Source organism: Pyrus communis, chromosome 1, assembly GCF_963583255.1.
Source record: "Pyrus communis chromosome 1, drPyrComm1.1, whole genome shotgun sequence".
NCBI classification, from domain to species: Eukaryota; Viridiplantae; Streptophyta; class Magnoliopsida; order Rosales; family Rosaceae; genus Pyrus; species Pyrus communis.
The window spans coordinates 22442151-22461385 of NC_084803.1; the positions used below are offsets into that span (position 1 = coordinate 22442151).

General features: G+C 38.7%; 3 protein-coding genes across 3 annotated transcripts; 2 read left to right on the forward strand and 1 right to left on the reverse strand.

Annotated features, from left to right (window-relative positions):
- Positions 1-865: 865 nt before the first annotated feature.
- On the forward strand, positions 866-4204 carry LOC137733182 (ABC transporter G family member STR2-like). Its single transcript, XM_068472343.1, has 3 exons — positions 866-1348; positions 2158-2900; positions 3205-4204. Exons 1-3 carry the CDS (start codon positions 866-868, stop codon positions 4202-4204), a joined length of 2226 nt encoding a protein of 741 aa, XP_068328444.1.
- A 3270-nt stretch (positions 4205-7474) lies between these two features.
- LOC137724697 (nodulation receptor kinase-like) lies at positions 7475-16408 on the forward strand. Its single transcript, XM_068463424.1, has 15 exons — positions 7475-7568; positions 7942-8461; positions 9487-9965; positions 10046-10196; positions 10588-10686; positions 10791-10859; positions 11659-11730; positions 11824-11895; positions 12001-12176; positions 13196-13422; positions 13806-13932; positions 14012-14080; positions 14655-14844; positions 15530-15662; positions 15896-16408. The coding sequence occupies exons 1-15, from the start codon at positions 7475-7477 to the stop codon at positions 16226-16228; spliced, it is 2811 nt and encodes a 936-aa protein (XP_068319525.1). The 3' UTR covers positions 16229-16408.
- A 1129-nt stretch (positions 16409-17537) lies between these two features.
- On the reverse strand, positions 17538-18714 carry LOC137713905 (protein BRICK 1-like). Its single transcript, XM_068453263.1, has 2 exons — positions 18439-18714; positions 17538-17805 (listed from the first exon to the last, which is right to left on the reverse strand). Exons 1-2 carry the CDS (start codon positions 18569-18571, stop codon positions 17675-17677), a joined length of 264 nt encoding a protein of 87 aa, XP_068309364.1. The 5' UTR covers positions 18572-18714; the 3' UTR covers positions 17538-17674.
- Positions 18715-19235: the final 521 nt, after the last annotated feature.

Below are 19235 nucleotides of genomic sequence, written 5' to 3' on the forward strand. Positions count from 1 at the left end.
CAGGTTTCTATTTGTTTTAAAGAAAAGTCAAGAGCAAAAGGCCGGCTGTACTTATTGTACCATTTGAAAGTTAGCAACTACCAATGCGCTGTCTCTAGGTGAAAGCTACATTTCATGAGAACGACCTCTAATTTTCATCCGCATACAAGTAATGATGAAATAATCATTAAAACCATCACCCAAATTACGTCTGATTAATTTCATACTTGAACTTAATCACACAAATAAATTTCCGAAACCAAGTTCTGGTTAATACAAAAATTTCTGGTTTGATTTGAATAATTAGGGTCTAAAGTTGGCCTAAAAAAATAAACAAAACATTGTCTCATTAGTTATCACGGAAATTAGTATCTCTAACATTACTAAAAAGTTGCGACAAATTCAGCTCATATAAATTCCAATTCCATAGGCACCAATGAGCTTCCATTTGAGCAACTTTTCATGAACTGGGGGGAATCTCGATTGATTGGTGTAATAATATTGCATGCTTGGCAAAAAAATGGATTTATCTGCATCAGTGAGTTAAACTCCTGGGCAATTCCAGCACTCGATTACAAACACAACTGCCAAAACCAAACGATGAAAAGCAAGGAACTATTTTTTCCGATCTTATTCGATTGAAACGGAGCGAGAAACGGATTTATCAAAGAGGACAGCCTCCTAGCTTTGGGGCTCACTCCTTAATACGCTATATACCAGCTGGAAGGAGCCCTTCGGGCTCACGATCTTGTTCTTTTAATTCCCCATCTGTACTTTCACCCTAGTCCTGAGAGATCCCTAACCGAAACCAAAGAAAATTGAAGTTCCTCCCTCTATATGCCACATAAAATACCATACCACTTGTTACTTTGATTTCTTCTGATACATGGCTCGTAGTACTGGTCGCCAGCGTGACACGGTGATAGACATAGGGAAGCCGTCGAGCTTCACAGGGGGGCTTGAGTTTTCCACCCTAACGTACACGGTGACAAAGAAAACCAAAGATGAGGAGGGAAAATGGATGACGCAAGAAGTGGACTTGTTGCACAAGATCACGGGGTTTGCACCGAAAGGGTCTATCACAGCCGTGATGGGTCCTAGTGGTGCCGGGAAGTCCACGTTCTTGGATGGACTGGCAGGGAGGATAGCAAGTGGGAGTCTTAAGGGAAGAGTGTCCTTGGATGGCAAGGAAATGAGTCCCAGCTTGATTAAAAGGACTTCAGCCTATATTATGCAGGATGATAGGCTTTTTCCAAGTCTTACAGTTTATGAGACTTTGATGTTTGCTGCTGATTTGAGGTTGGGACCGGTTTCAACTGCTGATAAGAAGCAGCGAGTCGAAAAGCTGATTCAACAGCTTGGATTAACTGTGAGTAATTCTATTCAATCCATAAATTGGTTCTATATGAGTATAGAATGGTATATTTCTAGGTATCTACCATGATATGTCAATCTGGATCATATATTTAAATGAGATTTTCAGTTGATCCATAGAATAGATTGACACTTTGATAGGATAACATGCATGCTAATGGTCCTTGAGATTAGCATAACTCCTTGGTTCCTGACAATACAAATTGATAGACATGGTCCCTAAGTATGTCCACCGTAAATCATTTTGGTCATCCCATGAAAAATCTGTCAATATTCTCGTTAAATGATCACGTGGGCGACAACATGACCACCTTTTGAAGGTAATTTTATCAAACCAATTCCTTCACCTAACGAGAATATTGACAGTTTTTCACGGAATGATCATAATGATTCACGATGGACACACTCAAAGACCACTTCTATCAATTTGATTGTCAAGGATTAAAATAACGAGTTATGCCAATTTTGGATACCATATTTGCTAAAAGGCCAAAAACATATTTCCTGGCATATATGCATGTATGCTGTTACAGAGTACGGTTTTTATGTTACCAGAGATCAATTTGGATTGCATACTCAGTTAAGAATAAAACCGATCAAATGATTGAATTCGACATGAGAAAGCTAACCTACTATTCCATATTATTGGTGTGCTTATGTATTTGAATATATTTCTTTACGTTGAAAAGACTAATTTCATCTTCCAAATTAACTAATAATTAACTTGGATTCCATTTCTTCGTTGATTTATTGATGGCACAAAACCCTAGTGCAGACTTAATTTTCCTTTCAATCTTTTTGCAGTCTGCCAGAAACACCTTCATAGGTGATGAGGGAACCCGAGGAGTGTCTGGTGGTGAGCGTCGGAGAGTTTCAATTGGAGTGGACATCATTCATGGACCATCACTCCTCTTCCTTGATGAACCCACTTCTGGTCTAGACTCCACCAGTGCTCACAGTGTCATCGAAAAGGTGCACCACATTGCACGCTCTGGAAGCACTGTAATTCTCACCGTTCACCAACCCTCGTCCAGAATTCAATTGCTTCTCGACCATCTGATCATTCTAGCTCGAGGGCAGCTCATGTACCAAGGATCACCAAAAGATGTGGCTCTCCATCTTGGTCGAATGGGGCGCAAAGTTCACAAGGAAGAGAGCCCTATTGAGTACCTCATTGATGTGATTCAGCAATATGATCAGTCTGAACTCGGGGTCGAGGCACTAGCTGAATTTGCACGTACTGGAATGAGACCCCCGCTGTTAGTTGATGTGGATGCCTCACCTTCGACAGTTATGCCAACACCAACACCACCGCGCCATGGTGGACGTGGAGGTCAAGGCCTGGAGGACAAGGGAAGGTTTGGAAAGCGCCTGCACTTACAAACTAGTATACATTCGGTCAATGATTTTGATCACAGTGTGAGAAGCCCTTACAACAATAATAATTCAAGGTCATGGACTCCCAGCCATAGTGGGGTCATGCAAAAACTGCAGATGTTTACCCCTTCACGGCAACGAGAAGGCCAAAAGATGCAGAGCCCCATGAGGTAAGTCATCTGAAAAAGTCATTATTCGAATTTGATGCTAAATTTGTTGGATTAATTTATGTCGGTTATTTACTCAAAAACTAAGCTCGAATAGTTGTCTAACATGATATCAGGGCTCTATACACTATCTGCAGTTTTACTTTTTGAGGATGGAGTATATTTCGTGTAATGTGATTAATCGTCCGTCACTAAGAAATAATCACATTTGTCACTAATTGATCGCGATCTTGCTCTGTTTTTTTATGCCCAATTGAAAATTCGATTTCTCATAGCCTAAACAAAATCACATCATACATTTTTGCAGTGCATCCCCAGGCTACAACTATTCAAGTGAGATTCTTCCAAGCACACCAACGCCCCATAGCAGTGACTACACAGTGAATGAGAATGACTATCTGACCCCGGTTATTGGTCCAAACGCCAATTCATACCACCACCTTGGCCCCAAATTCGCCAACTCATTCTTCCCCGAGACTTGGATTCTCATGAGGCGTAACTTCATCAACATCAGGCGCACGCCCGAGCTCTTCCTCTCAAGACTAGTAGTCCTCACATTCATGGGCTTCTTAATGGCCACCATGTTCCTAAAGCCGCCAAAAACCACTCAAGGCATCACCAACCGCCTCAGTTTCTTCATCTTCACTGTCTGCCTCTTCTTCTTCTCATCAAATGATGCTGTCCCAGCCTTCATCCAGGAGCGCTTCATCTTTGTCCGCGAGACTGCTCACAATGCCTACAGAGCCTCTTCATACACTATTGCTGGCCTAGTAACATACCTCCCCTTTCTTGCATTGCAAGCATCTGTTTACGCCGGCATTGTTTGGTTTGCCTTGGGGCTTAGAGGGCCCTTCATATACTTCTTGGTGGTCCTCTATGTTTCTCTCCTCTCAACCAATTCATTTGTGGTGTTTGTGAGCTCAGTTGTGCCCAATTACATCTTGGGATATGCAGCAGTCATTGCCTTCACTGCCTTGTTCTTCTTGTTCTGTGGCTACTTCTTGAATAGCCACGACATCCCTGGCTATTGGTCCTGGATGAACAAAGTCTCCACCATGACGTATCCATATGAAGGACTTATAATGAATCAGTACCAAACTAGCGATACTTTCGGAAAAAACCCTGACGGGTCCAACATAACCGGTTTCAACATCTTAGAAGGTCTTCGCATAGATTACGGCGGAGAACACACTCTCTCTGAAGTAAAGAAGTGGGAGAAGGTGTACATAATGTTGAGCATGACTGTTTTATACAGGGTTTTGTTTTACTTAGTCATTCGTTTCGCGTCCAAGAACCAGAGGACGTAGAGGAAAATCGCAGAGGGACAAGAGAGTGTGATCATCATGTTGATCAATTTGCTTTTCAAAGTTATGGTTTGTGAAATTGAACTGTTAATTTCTATTGCTAGCTTCTTTTGGTTAATCTTTGAAATTATGTTCAGAGCTGCGAGAGATTTTTTTTTTTTGGTCAATTGCAGAAGAATGGTTCGGCGCATACCATATTTATTAACAATTATAAATTACGTGAATTAGTAATAACTGAAAACAGTAGCTTGGTTTATCTTTACTCTATCAACTTTAATAAGAATAAAAAGGAATTTTTGTTGTAATGTGTATATTTTGCCTGAACATTCAAAGAGATTAGAGACTCTAAATCATTATGTTATTAGGTGAAACCGCGTTTGAATATACGGTCTTAATTTGACTAACAAAACATGTTAAACTCCCTAATTAAAATAATAATAAATACATAATACAGGAACAAACCAAAAGAAATGTTATCCTGTCAATGTTTTGGCCCAATAATATGGAGAACTGACAAAGTTTAATACCCATTTTTCCTTTTTTTTTTTTTTTTTTTTTTTTTTTCTTTTTTTGTCAAAACAAAGTTAATGCTTTGAATGTGCAAATAATTTGTTGGAGGCATCGACCCGCACGTTGTTGCTGTCCGCAAGTTATCAATCCTTTTAGTGTATGACTTGGAGTATCAGTACATCCCGCGAAGTGCCTCCTTATTGTGCCCTAATGGTATTTGTGATCAAGTCCTAAAGTTGTTGGATGGAAAGAGAACCCATTGATGTAGCTTCGGACTCTGGCTTTTGTTTGCCTCCAGCCTTGTCGACATGATGTGCCTCCTCCTTGCCAGACTCCTCGTCACGCTGATTCTTCTTTGGGTTAGAGTTGACTTCTTCGTCATGCTGCGACTCCAATCGGCTCATGAGCGTAGTGATCAGCATGTCCTTCTCCTCGACAGTCTTGGTCAGCTTTGCTGTGCGAGTTGTTCTTCGATGGAGGTGGCACCAATGGTCATAACCTGTGCAGCTAAAGGATATGACTCTTCTGCGGACATCAAGGGTGTGCGGCGAAGTCTTCATGTGATGGTTGCTGGTTGGTGGTCCGTGGTAGGATCCTGCGCTTGAGTCCACATCTGAAGCCGGTGACAAGGAGCACACCCTCAAGTTCTTTGAAGATAGAGAATCCCTCGCCACTTTGGGATGTCATATTGTGTGCCACGACAGCATGCTTTGGTGCCCCCAGCGAGGCTAAGTTGATGACAAGAGTATGTCTCTGATGCTTCCCCTGTTCCTTAAGCGGCACCAACTTGGAAGTGGCACGCTGAATGGTCACCGCCTCCACCTTTGCTTTGCTTCGAGTCAGGACGCTGAAAGATTCTCCACTTGCAGCGGAAGTGTTGATGCTTCTTCCCTTGGTTGCGAAAGCAACTTGATCATTCTTCAATGCCATTGATTTTGAAGTGTGTTTGGATTTCTTGAAAGGAGAAAGAGATAAGAGGCATAGATTGTCCCATTGAGTGTGCCAAATTTGTAAACACGAAAATCCTGTAGCAAATAACAAGAGAACATGTGTACAAAGAATATTTGTATTAATGTAATTATAAGGTTACAATCTCTTTACAACTAGATCCTCTTATTCGATCTCCAAAATGTTAGATGTGTAGTGTTGTTGATTCAAGGTCGTGACGACTTGATCTTGGATGAACGGATGCCACAAGGTTTTGGCTCTTGGCAATGGAGGAACCGACATGTGTAGGGGTGTTTGGTGGTTCTTCATGGTTTTGATGAAGAATGCAGAGGGTTTTCCGAGTCTTTTTTAGTGTTTTGAGTGTTTGAGGGGTTTGAGCGCTTGAGAGCGTCAGAGTTTCAAAGCTTCAGTGTTTGGGCGTGAATGATTTTCTAGCCCTTTCTTTGTCTTGGAGTTTCTTATTTATAAACTCTCCAAGCCTTGCCTGCAGATGGATTTGCCCTTGATTGTGGTGGGCTTGATTAATTGACGAAAGAACCATGACCCGATTTGTGGGCTAGTTCGTGATTTGTCTCCACCAATTAATATTTGATTTAATTAAATTAATATCAAATTTTTTTTTTCTGCCAAGTGTTGACACATGTTCTTTTTTATGACTCGTTCAAGTTTGATGAGTCACATCAATGTGTAAAATTTATACAACACATCGCATATGCCACATACGCCATAACATGTCGAAACTTTAATGTGTTGGTGAATATTTATTTCACCGAAATTTTAATATCTACAAGTTAATTTTGGATTTTAGGCTTTGACTCTCTTCATGGTGAATCTCTTTCGATCAATTAGCAGTTTTCATAATACTAGAAAATACATATGAAGATTAGTTCATGAGCTTCCATAAGGTAATAAATCTCTTAAATTTTGCATTAACACAAAAAGGAAAAAAATGGAAAAAAAAAAAAAAATCAAACTTAGAGCTAACCTTTACATAATTAACTTAACAGTTGCAGATGTTGTAATATTGCAGTGGCAGAAAGCAATTATGCGTATGCACTTTGGTGTGAGTTGGATATCCACCAAGTCTTCTCACCTCTAACAACTCACTATTTAAATCACCAAAGCTATCGCTCTACTAAAAAAAAACTAAGCAATATTAAAATGCAATATGGTTTTTAACTGGAGAAAGCCAAGACCCAACCTGTGATGCTGCATCCATGGTAACAGACAAGGAGAGAGACGAAGGGTTGGTCCGCCTTGTTAATAAAAAAACCATTTTATTTAATTGTAGAATTAATTATAATCATCCACCACTATAAGAAAAAACTATGATAATTTTCAAATAATTGTTTGATTGAACAGTGTATTATTCTAATCCAGAGACACTAATTCTTCCTCCTTGTTCATCGGTTTTGCACTGTTTCTCCACATTACAAGTCAAACCATTTTCACAGATCTCTTCCCTCTCCTATTCCCCCCACCCTTTTGATTCTCTTTCGTCTCTGCAGTTCCTAGATCATAATTCTATGTTAACAACTTTTTGGCTTGCTACATGTACAACTTTGTCACGTGTGTATTTTTCGGCCCGATCAAGATGCTTAATTGTTTTACTAATTACATGTAAGTTGGTGGAAATTAGTCGAAGATTTTGGTCAAGTTAACTGAGGTGAGTAATTTTGCAAGCCGGAAAGCAGGTGGGTTCGATTAAAATTATAAGACCTTATTGTGTAGGTGGGATTGGAAAAAAAGTCGCATATGTTGGCATGGTTATGAGTTTGATTACCAAATGGGGCGACGTCGGCCTAAGATAAAACGATGATGAGGGAATTTAATTATCGGGTTTTAAGACTAATCAAGTTTTCGATCATCTGCCTCTTGATTCTTGTGCCATCCACTTCTGCAGATGAAGGTAAGCATACAAATGAAATTCATGGTCATCATTAAGAGATTAACATCGTAATTAAGGTTTTCAGATTTTGTACATATTCTGTAATTGTCCGTATTTAATCCTGCAAGACTCAATTCCAAACCTTCTGATATGATCAAGAAATTAGGTAGAAAGAAAATGAGTCAACTCTTGTAGTAGATAGCTTGTTCTCATGTCATAATATTGGAGATCAATGACCTAACATTATGCAACGGCAGATCTTTTCGAAGATGTGAAACAAGGGGTGAAATTAACAAAGCAGATACTGAGCATTGCGTGCTTGTTTCACATATATTTCGATTGTTCCTAACATGTTCCTAACAAGAATTAATGCAGTATCTGCTTTGTTATGCAGGCAGATTAGTGAGCATTGCGTGCTGCGGGGAATCGAATTACACGGATAGCAGAAACATTAGTTGGATATCGGACTATGATCAGTTTCCTAATACCACAAGCTGTTACACAAGAGCTCAGTCAGAGGCAGACTATTCCGGTTACAACAGAAGTAGAGTATTTTATCAGAATTCAGGCCAGAAAAGATGTTACAAGCTATCAACAGAGAAGGATGAAGACTATCTGATTAGGGCTACATTTCTATTTGGACACATTTGGGGCTCTAGTTTTTCGGTTTCAGTTGGTGTGACCCCGATTGCTATCGTAGATTCGTCGGAGGACTTGTCAGTGGTTGAAGGGATTTTTCGAGCCACTGAGGATGACACATATCTGTGTTTGGTGTATGACAAGGGAGCTCCTTATATTTCAGAGCTTGAGCTGAGGCTTCTGCAGGATTTGAAATACTATTTAGAGAACTTCCCTTCAAGTGTTCTGAAATTGGTTACAAGAAATAGTTTTGAAATTACAAAAGATGATATCAGGTATGCTTTCTTCAAAACCAAGGAACAAGGATGTTAGCTTAAAAAAAAAAAAAAGTGCAATTAAACAAAGTATTGTACACGGAAACGACGATTATCTCTTCTTAACTCATAGAATTCAATCATCAAAACTCAAATACATACCTTAATTTATGTGACAAACAGCGAAAATTCAAATTGGAATGCAAAGGATAAAACACACTGCTTTAACTAATTTTGTTAAACCCATATTTGCAGACCTGATATGCAAAAGGAAGTAGTATTTAAAATTATGCCAAACTTAAGTAGAGAAACCCACATGTGAACTTATGTATATTGTCCAATCCAATGCAGTTTTGCTCTCACTTTGTAGTGGTGGCTCATGACATGTGACATTGTGACATGTATCTAGAAACGAGGGCTATTGTAATAGTAACAAAATGAACAATGACGTGTGGAAATCGTACTTTTTATGTATTATAGAAGCATAAATATTACCCTAACAAATTACAATGTTTTGCCAAAGATTATTAGACACTCACCACCCACTACTTCTTCAACACTCAATTAACTTCTACGACCATGTAAAAACAAAAAAATTAATAAAATTGTTATACCACATTAATCACACTGTGTTGCTAAAGATTATTAGACACTCACTACCCACCCCTTCTTCAACACTCAATTAACTTCTACGACATGTAAAAACACAAAAATTTAAATAAAATTGTTAAACCACGTTATTGTGATGAAATAAGTCACATGTCACATACATTGCATGATATTCATGAATTATATATCATTACATTAGTAAATAATGTAGTATGAAAGTCTTTAAAGAACTTTTTTCACAATTAAAAGCTGAAAATCATATGAGCAAATGTGAGTTAGGTATGTTCATCGGGACAATAGTTTCTTCTCATTGCAACCAAGTTTGGCCACCTTTTTCGTATAACAATGCATTGTTAAACCGAAATGTAATTAAACCGTGCATTGGTCTCACTACCCATTCCAATGACATGACTATGAATTGGGTTTGGTCATTTCAGGTATCCAAATGACACAAGTGACAGGATATGGAAGTCAAATTCAGGTGCCGACCCAGGAAGCGGAACATATCACATATCACAACCCAACGTCTCCATTTCCGGCAACGCCACCGCGTCTCCGCCTCTGCAAGTCCTGCAAACAGCTCTAGCGGCTCCAGACAGTTTGCGTTTTCTCCACAATGGCCTCCCCACAGAAAGTTACCTGTACCTCGTGTTCCTCTACTTCTACGAGGTCGATCGGGCGGTCCAAACCGGCCAAAGGGTGTTCGATATTTTCCTCAACGATGAGATGAAAGAAGGGAGATTTGACGTCTCGGGAAATGGGTCCAATTACAAGGAGCTTGCTTTCACTGTCATGACAAATGGGTCCCTGAATTTGACTCTGGTTAAGGTCTCCGGGTCGGAAAATGGACCCATTTGCAATGCTTATGAGATCTTGCAGGTGCACCCATGGCGTTCAGAGACTACTAAAAGCGATGGTAAGTTGGGTTTTTTTTTTTTCACTGGATTTTGTAGTTTCCAATTGGGTGTTTGTAGTAATTAACTGGGTTTTATACAGTGGAAGTGATTTTGGAGGTGAAGAATGAGTTGCTGAAGAATAACCAAGAGAGTGAAGTTTGGGAGGGTTGGGCTGGAGACCCGTGTCTACCAGTTCCATGGGATGGTATTACTTGTGAATCCATTGATGGGTACAGTATCATTACTGAACTGTAAGTTATTTGTTTCCATTTTCTTAGAAGTTCTGCAAATGGCTTTCATAGAATCATTAGAATATGGTCTTTGTATTAAATTATACTAGTTTTCAGTGCTGTAGGATACTTTGGGAGTGAAGTTTTATCCCTTTTTTTTTTTACTAAAATGTATTGTTAAAGACCTTAAATCCACAACTCCTTGTGGAAGAAGTTGAAAACCATAATAATATAACAGCATAGAATATTTGATAATAATGTTTTTAGGTTTTTGTTAAATTAGTAAAAAAGATTTGATTGCAAAGTAGGGAAAAGAAGATAGTGATCAGCTTTGATTGGAAATTGATTATTGATTAGATTAATTGCTTTTGCGCATTTCATTTTTAACTTTCCTTAGTTTTACGAATTTCAGGGATCTTTCGTCAGGCATTCAGAGGGGGTTTGATCATAAAAGCTTTCTTAAAGGGCCAGTTCCTTCAAGTATCACTAAGCTGAGCCACCTAAAAGTCCTGTATGTTTGAAGCACCGTTCTATTTGGGCTTTCTCATGTTTCACTTGACTGAGTAACTGTACTCTAATTTCAATCCATTGCTCTCTTTTGTTTGTGATATGTAGGAACCTCAGCCACAATGACTTTACTGGCAACATTCCAGCATTTCTTCCTTCCTCCCTGCTGACCTCAGTGTAAATTTTTCCTTCACATTCAGTTTTGAAATGATGGCAGTTTCAGTTGGTGATTTAATAAATAGTTATCCAACTCCACCAATGGAATACTAACATTTGGAATAGAGATTCTAAAGATTGTGAACAGCCTGCATCGCTTAGGTGGAATCATTTAAGGCCATCATTTGATATATAGGAAAGGCCTCCATACGTTACTCACTACCGTTGCTTACTACCATTGTATAATCCCCAAATATTGCATGATACGAACCAATGATGTTAAGTGTCCTAGACTGACTGAATCCATAAATGTGGCCTTGAGCTGTAGGAAGGTGTCCTTTCTTACACGGATCAACTGTGGCATACCTGTGCTGGGCATCCTTAGGAAGATAACACCCCAGATATTGTGCTGATACTAAATTTACAAGGACATTCACAGATTTCAAACTTGTATATTTGCATGAAAACATACCATATTAAAATTCTAAAATATCTACTAGAATTTGTGGAAGTAAAAAAGTCATTATTTTTTGCACTTTCCTCTTTTTATACTTGAATCGTCAAGTCACAGTTTTTGTTTTTTTTGGCACTCTCTATTGGGGATAATGTGATCTGCTGAATATGATGACTGGCCTTTGATACTTGATCTTCTGATTCTATAGTTTAGCCTAAAAAAGTTGTTAAAACTAGCTCCTCAATTGAACTGTTTACCTTTGAAGGTTTCAAAAATTCTTCATGTACTTCTCTTCAATTTTAAGTATTCTGAACGGACCTAATTCTGTCTGACTCATTTTTTTATTGATTACCTTCATATCATCAGGGATCTGAGCTTCAATGACCTTTGGGGATCACTTCCATTATCTCTTATCTCACTGCCACATTTGGATATACTGTAAGCGCTTCTATATTCTTTGTCACATACGAGTCTAGCTACATAACATTAGACATCCCTCCATAAATTCATCTCCATGTGGTTCATCAACAGAAATATCAGGTGCAACCCTCATGTTGCAAAAGATATTCCCTCCAGTTTCAATGGCTCAAAACTTACCACGGGGTACGATTTTTATTTTCCATGCATCCAAATGAAATTTTTGGATTGAAGAATAACTAAAACTAAAAGTATTTGAAAAAATCTGAAATTTGTATCTCTATAATACAGCCAAGAAAGTTGCAATGCTCAAGAAGCTTCTAAACAACGAATCATCATTGGTGCTGCTGCTGCATCTGGGTCTGTACTACTAACCATTGTAGTTGGGATAATTTTCTGCACTTGGAGACAAAACTTTCTACCTCAAGGAAATTTTGATATAAAAAGACATCATCATATGACAAAGAGTGAGTGCATTAGATGCTTAATTGTTCTTGGTATCGCACTTATACTTCTAGGCTATGTTTGGGTGAGGGACATGGGATTCAAAGCCAAATTATAAAGAAAGGAATCACAAAATGTTGGGGGAGTAGGCAATGCACCATAGAGCATTACAAAGGCATGTAAGAGGGCTTTGCAAACGACATCCTCCTAGGAGCGATTAGCTAATCCCTCTCTATGCCTTTGTAATGCTCATATGATGCATTTCCTAATCCCTCCTATCCAGCATTTTGTGATTTTTTTTTCCTTTATAATTTGGATTTCAATCCCATGACTCTGAAATCCCTTACCCAAACATATCCCTAACATTTCCACCACAATAAAAGGAATTAACGAAATTTTGCTTTATAATAGTTCTTGCATTTTTTAAGGTTAAACTAACACAAGTTACATGAAAATTATCGTGGACTTGATAACTAGTTTGTAAATAACATTTGCGCATAATTAAAATAAATGCTTTTAATCATACATTGTATTCAAATTGTATTACCAATGTGAAATTTCAAATAGATCTTGGAATGAAAAATCCTATTTTAATTTTCTTTTACAATAATTTTTAGTATGATCACACCTTTAATGCATACAGTACAGATAATTTGAGTTTTCAACATGTCTATGTAAACTTGTCACTTGTCCGAAGGTTACAAACTTTCTCTAGCTTGTTTTGGGACATGATTTTGCAAGTTAATCTGGAACCTACTTAGACATCAAGTGTCGCTATGACTGTTCTGTTATAGCTTGTAGAGTAGTTACAATGAATATACAAGGATACGATTAACATGTGTTTGACTCATCAACTGTAGTTATGCCTGTTCTGCGGCAGATTGACATATCCTTGTACGTTCAGTAAAGGAAAAACATGGGTCTGTTTATTATCTGCAAATTGAAGATGTTTTTCACAGTCAGGCTAGTTGAGGCACTTGTGGAGATGTATTTCGCTTTTTTAAATATGCAGCCTCTGAATATAGAAATCCTTAAACTGCAGATTTAATTTTCTCGTTACCAAGCATGGACGATCTGGTTATGAAGTCAATATCCATAGAGACATTTACTCTTGAGTACATAGAGGCTGCTACCCAAAGGTACAAAACCATGATAGGTGAAGGAGGTTTTGGGTCTGTCTACCGTGGCACTTTAATTGATGGTCAGGAAGTGGCCGTAAAGGTTCGGTCATCAACATCAACCCAAGGAACTCGGGAATTTGAGAATGAGGTTAGATACTCTATTTTTATTTTGAGCATTTCCAGTTACAGCTTTCGGTAATTTTATGGAACAGTCCTCCAGTTATCTACCATTTGAGCATGGTAATAGTGTTCTTTGATAACTTGAATATCATTGTATCTCTTCATTCTTTGAAAATATGAGAGTGACAGTATTGAGGGTGGGGTAAACACTTTGGGCGTGGTAATACCGTTACTCTTTGATAACGACTATAATAGGGGACTATTCATGTTTATATAAGAAATCATTTCTTTTCAACATTAAATATCCATCTGTACCTAGTGTCTCGTTTTCTTTTCGCCATAACCGACTGTCATTTGTGACTTTAATATGCCTTAAAATGTAAATGATAATTCTTTTAATGTTCTTTACAGCTAAATCTTCTGTCAGCTATACGCCATGAGAACCTCGTGCCCCTTCTCGGTTATTGTTGTGAGAATGACCAAGAAATTCTGGTTTATCCATTTATGTCCAACGGCTCTTTACAGGATCGTCTCTATGGTACTGGCTGAGTCACTGTTTCGTTCGATTCCTACCTTTCAATGTCATTTTTATTAATACTGAAACCAATTATTAACAGGGGAAGCAGCAAAAAGAAAAATTCTGGACTGGCCAACCAGACTGTCAATTACTCTTGGTGCTGCTCGAGGCAAGTGATACAGAATTTTCTATATTATTAGCATATTCAGCCTTGGAAAATGTCCCCCAAGATCTCAAAAGATCACGTCAAGTATAGCTTAAGTATACGTTTGAACATATACAAACCATGACATTCTGGTATTTGACACATCTTCACAAATTAATTATTGGACCTTGGCATATGCAGTTTCTTGTCCATTTAACCTTTTGCACACCCTCTGTCAATCATGACCGGTGATTTTACTTTAATTGGTCAATCTAACGGCTGCAAAACAAGAGGTGTATATGAGATGAGAAAGTTGTGTAAATAGCATTTCCCTGGATATATTCCCTTGGATTGGCACTTGTTATCAGGGGACCTTCATAAATTGGAGGACCTGAAAGTTGGCAACTCATCTTGTGCTTTAAGATTTTGGTCTGGCTTCTGTAAAGTTTCATTTAATAGCATTTTATGTTTGTGGCATACCTACTTTAAATTTTCCTCATGTTATAACCTCATCTTCTGGTTGTTTTGTTGATTTCACAATCTTGTCTCTTGAGCATTTGGAATATCAGAATCTCTGATGAGTGCTTTTATTGTTCAGGTTTGACGCATCTTCACAATTTTGCTGGTCGTTGCATTATACATAGGGATGTGAAATCAAGTAATATACTTTTGGATGATAGCATGACTGCCAAGGTGGCAGACTTCGGTTTTTCAAAATACGCTCCTCAAGAAGGTGACAGTTGTGCTTCTCTGGAAGTAAGAGGGACGGCGGGATACTTGGATCCGGAGTAAGATTGCTTCGTCAAGTTATACCTTTGGATTTTTAAATTTTCTTGGGCCTTTAAATTTTAGTTTGGTTTATAATTACATTCACAATTGGTGTGGACTATCGATATGTCGAACTACAAGAACACTCAAATATCAATTAAGGTAGGACAGAATGAAAATGAAAGATGATAGAAACAAAAAAAGGGAGGTTGAGGAGGGAAAACAGAGAGAGAGAGAAAGAGAGAAGTGAAAATTCAAAGAGAAAATTGAAATAGATAAAAATAAGGTATCCTCAAATCTATATACCAGAACATGAAACCATATAATATTACGGTCCGTTTATCATATGGATGCAATCCGAAGTGATATGACTCTTAAAGTGCTTAGGAATTAACATAATAATCTAACAATTCAATGGAGAAAACCCCTACAAAAAAAAAATTAAAATAAAATCTTAGATACGAATCCAGAAAACTTCTGAGCTCACATCTGCTTACAAAATAAATCTTGTTTCTTTTATTATATATGTAACAACTGTACTCTTGATGAATGTAGCACATGGACAATTCAGGAACCTTTGAAGATAATAACTGCTAAATATGCTCCTAGCTTTTGCGCATTGAAGCTTTCATGTAGTGCAAGAAGAAAATTAAGCCATAGAAAATATTTACCAGAACCTGATAATGTCAATCTTCTATTATTCAGGTACTACATGACCCATCATCTATCAGCAAAAAGTGATGTTTTTAGCTTTGGTGTCGTTCTGCTTGAAATCGTAAGCGGTCGGGAACCTCTGAACATACACAGGCCACGCCCCGAGTGGAGCTTGGTTGAATGGGTATGTTTAATCATGTTTTATGACTCCAGAGACTCTTGATCCATTTAATGTTCCTAACCTAGATGTTTTGCTTAAAACTCAATGACCTTTTGCATCAGTATACACTTTCAGACTGGCCGAAAACTTTTCTTTTCTATCTCCTCTGGAGATTAATTATCATTGTGAAGCTTCTGAAGAAACTTATCATAATCAGCTCATAAGTGAAAAACTAACAAAGAGAACTTTTCATGCAGGCAAAATCCTATGTAAGGGAATCAAAGATTGATGAAATTGTTGACCCGAACATAAAAGGAGCGTACCATGCAGAGGCCATGTGGAGAGTAGTGGAGGTTGCATTGTCATGTATTGAGCCCTTTGCCGCTTCACGGCCAAACATGATTGAAGTCGTAAGGGAGCTAGAGGATGCTCTGATTATAGAGAACAATGCATCAGAGTACATGAGATCCATAGAGAGCTCGGGATCCAATCGCTTTTCTTCCATGGTGATGGAGAGAAGGATTCCGCCACCCACTCCTTCAGAACCTTCGTCTATTTTGTCACAAATGGCTCCTCCAGAGCCAAGATAGTGAATGGTTTTATGAGATTTTCATCCGTTTGTGAATGATTTGTTTTGTTGCTTGGCATAAGTGATAAAGGAGAAAATTAGAGTAATTTCCAAATGCTCTTTTTGAAATTTTGCAACTTCTTGTGTAATATTTTGCTTATCCTTTAACATTCAAGTAACCTACGCAACGCTAATATATTTTGCTACCAAAACCATTGCCATTGTGGATTTATACCTAGCGAGTCGTCTTTGAAATGAGAAATTCTTTGGTCTGGATGTCCGTACATGGACGCCAATAGTAAAAGGGCCGGTGGGCACAAAATATAAGAATGAAGTGTTTTGTGTGTGGTATGGTCGTCCAGACCAAGAATTTCTCTTATCACGGAAAAAATAAAGAAAGAAAAGAAACCGCGCATGCAATTACTAGCAAGCCTACATATTAAATCTTTTATTATGGCTTATTCCCATGTAAGGTAAGCCCCTAAGCGTAGAGTAACCCCCCAATGCATACCTTGTATCCACTGGGCGACTGCTGATACTTCGGTAAGTCTATCCTTGTAGTCATGTCTTAACGAGCGTCATCGGTCAATGTAGTTACATTTCTTCAATTCTTTGTGTTTGTGAATTCTGTCATGCTCACTATGCGACGGTTGTTATAGAAGCTATTCAAGAGTTCCCGCGCCATCTGGTCCCAACTGTTGATCAATTTAGGTTTTAAGGTTCGTGCTCCAATCGAACTCATTCCCTCATAGTGAACAAACCAACTGTTTCACAAGCTGGTCACCTTTTGTTCCGGCATTGTAAAGGTTTTGACGAAATGGGCAACATGTTTTGGGTTGCTTTTTTAATCTGAATGCATTGTACCTATGAGATTGGTATCCGGGTGACAACCGCAAGCAGTCAACCCTCTTGGTATATACGGTTAAGAGTACATAAGAATATCCCAATGTAGCTCCATAATTTGCTCAAATGGTGGTTGTGATCGTATCTTGAAGTTGTTGCACAAATAAGGTTCATACTGAAGGGGATTCAAACTTCGCCTTTGGTTTCTCACCGGATTCTTTTTCATGGTGTGAACTCTTTGATATGTCGTGACTCTAGTCTGTTCATGAGTGAAAAGATATGCATGTCCTTATCCTCGACGACTTTTGCTAGCAGTGCAATCTTCTCATTCATATGGACTAGTTTTTCTTCAAGAGAAGTCGCCTTCCATTAAAAAAAGTGTCCCGCGGAGAAAATAAAAGATTCTAAGCAGAGCGTGTTCTCTTTTAAGCGTATATCGAAAAAAAATAACCTCTGGACGAACAAAAATATTTCTTTTACCTCAAACATAAAAGCAGAAGAAATGAATAGATTGATTTAGAACTGAGTTACAAGGCGAAGAAATATGTTCACGTCCATACTATAGACAAGAGGATGCTTACAGGAACGCCGTGTATACTATAGTCTATAACAATGGCATGATCCGCTAAGCATCACGAGCAAAAAGCGAAGGGTTGGCTGATGCAGTACCCACTTGAACTTCAAGAAGTTGTAGCTTACGTTCCAATACATCAAGCTTCTCGTTCAATGATGCCAATTTGCTCTTTGTCGTAGCCTCTTAAATAACAAGAAAAACACGAATTAGTCCAGAAATGTAATTCAACCCACATCCGAAAAGAAGAGAAACTTCCTTTTTCTTCTAAAATGCATTTCAAACCAAAACGGTGTGCAAAAATCATTCCCCAACATAATAAACGATTGCACTAAAGTCGAGAAAGTAGTTGTTCAAACAATGCACCAAAGGAGAGATTCAAGTAGGGCTGCAAGAAGAAGGGTTGAGTCAGGCAAAAGCCCCCTTCCTGAACAAGATGATTAACAATGCCACATTCTTTTGATTTCGGACATCAAAATCAACCCGGCTCATGTTAACTCTCATTTCTAATCACTTAGATATCGAGAATTGGGTAAATTAGAACCAAATCTTGGGCACAATCGGGTGCAATTGTAGCTGCGGTTCAAGTTAATATGCAATGAAAACAAATTGGACATCTTTGAGAGTTTAAAATCAGCCCTAAATCTCAAAAATCAGAGAAACCCTAATCAGCAAATTGACCAAAGCTATCAACTTGATTGAGAAAAGACTCCAAATCTCAGATGGGTCAGCACAAAATTCAGCAATAACCATGAAGGCAACAGAAGTAAGTCGACCTAAAGAACAAAGGGGAGGAAAGTGAAGGGGGTTGAAATTACCGAATTGGACAAGGAAATCGAAGAGGCGGCGAACGTTGAGAGAAATGTGGGAGATGAACTCGCGGTTTTCCCAATCAGCTTGGACCGCTATCCCTACATTCACTGCATTTGTTATCCCTCCTGCCCGCGCCATCCTTTGCCTTTGATCTCTCTCTCCCTCTCTCTCTCTCTCCCTCCTCACATACCAGGGAGATCAACGATCCAACAAACTTGGTACAAAATTGATTGTTTCTTTAATCTACTATACTACAAGGGAAAGCAAAGCAGCTTCTTGTTGGTTGGGTGCATTTATGAAGCCTTTTAAGTCGTTGGTCTGTCATTGGAGTTAAAACTGTTTTCTTTTTCCTTTCTCTCTCCCTTAGAAAGTAAAACTTTTATAAGAGCAACTCCACCGTAGGTGGATGCTCGGGGGACAGGCCAGAGAAAAGGGGCGTGAGGCCCTGTGGATCGGTGCGTGAAGGAGCCCAAATGGAGGTGGAGCCCCAATTTTCGGGCTTGTGAAGAATTGTCAGTTCGAGAGTCCAAGTGGATGTGACGTTAAGGCTGATGTCAACCTAGGCCTTTTTTTATTTTTTTCTGTCAGGCGCGTGCACCCCATTCGCGCGTGGGGGCGCATCGCCGACACAGTTTCAGAAACATCAGCTCCCTTTTCATATTCAAAAGTTACCGTTGGGAAGCCACGTGGCTTCCCACGGTCCGTTTGATCTCAACGGCTCTTTAACTTGGACCGTTCGATCTCAACGGTAAAAAAAATGAAAAAAAGTCTTATTTAATATTCACTGTTCAATCTGAGATCA

Coding starts and splice junctions, on each gene's coding strand:
- LOC137733182 (XM_068472343.1), top strand. CDS start 866: ATGGCTCGTAGTACTGGTCGCCAGCGTGACACGGTGATAGACATAGGG. Junction 1,349..2,157: donor TTCAACAGCTTGGATTAACT/GTGAGTAATTCT, acceptor ATCTTTTTGCAG/TCTGCCAGAAACACCTTCAT. Junction 2,901..3,204: donor AAGATGCAGAGCCCCATGAG/GTAAGTCATCTG, acceptor ACATTTTTGCAG/TGCATCCCCAGGCTACAACT.
- LOC137724697 (XM_068463424.1), top strand. CDS start 7,475: ATGATGAGGGAATTTAATTATCGGGTTTTAAGACTAATCAAGTTTTCG. Junction 10,687..10,790: donor CTGAGCCACCTAAAAGTCCT/GTATGTTTGAAG, acceptor TGTGATATGTAG/GAACCTCAGCCACAATGACT. Junction 10,860..11,658: donor TCCTCCCTGCTGACCTCAGT/GTAAATTTTTCC, acceptor TCATATCATCAG/GGATCTGAGCTTCAATGACC.
- LOC137713905 (XM_068453263.1), bottom strand. CDS start 18,571: ATGGCGCGGGCAGGAGGGATAACAAATGCAGTGAATGTAGGGATAGCG. Junction 17,806..18,438: donor CGATTTCCTTGTCCAATTCG/GTAATTTCAACC, acceptor TTGTTATTTAAG/AGGCTACGACAAAGAGCAAA.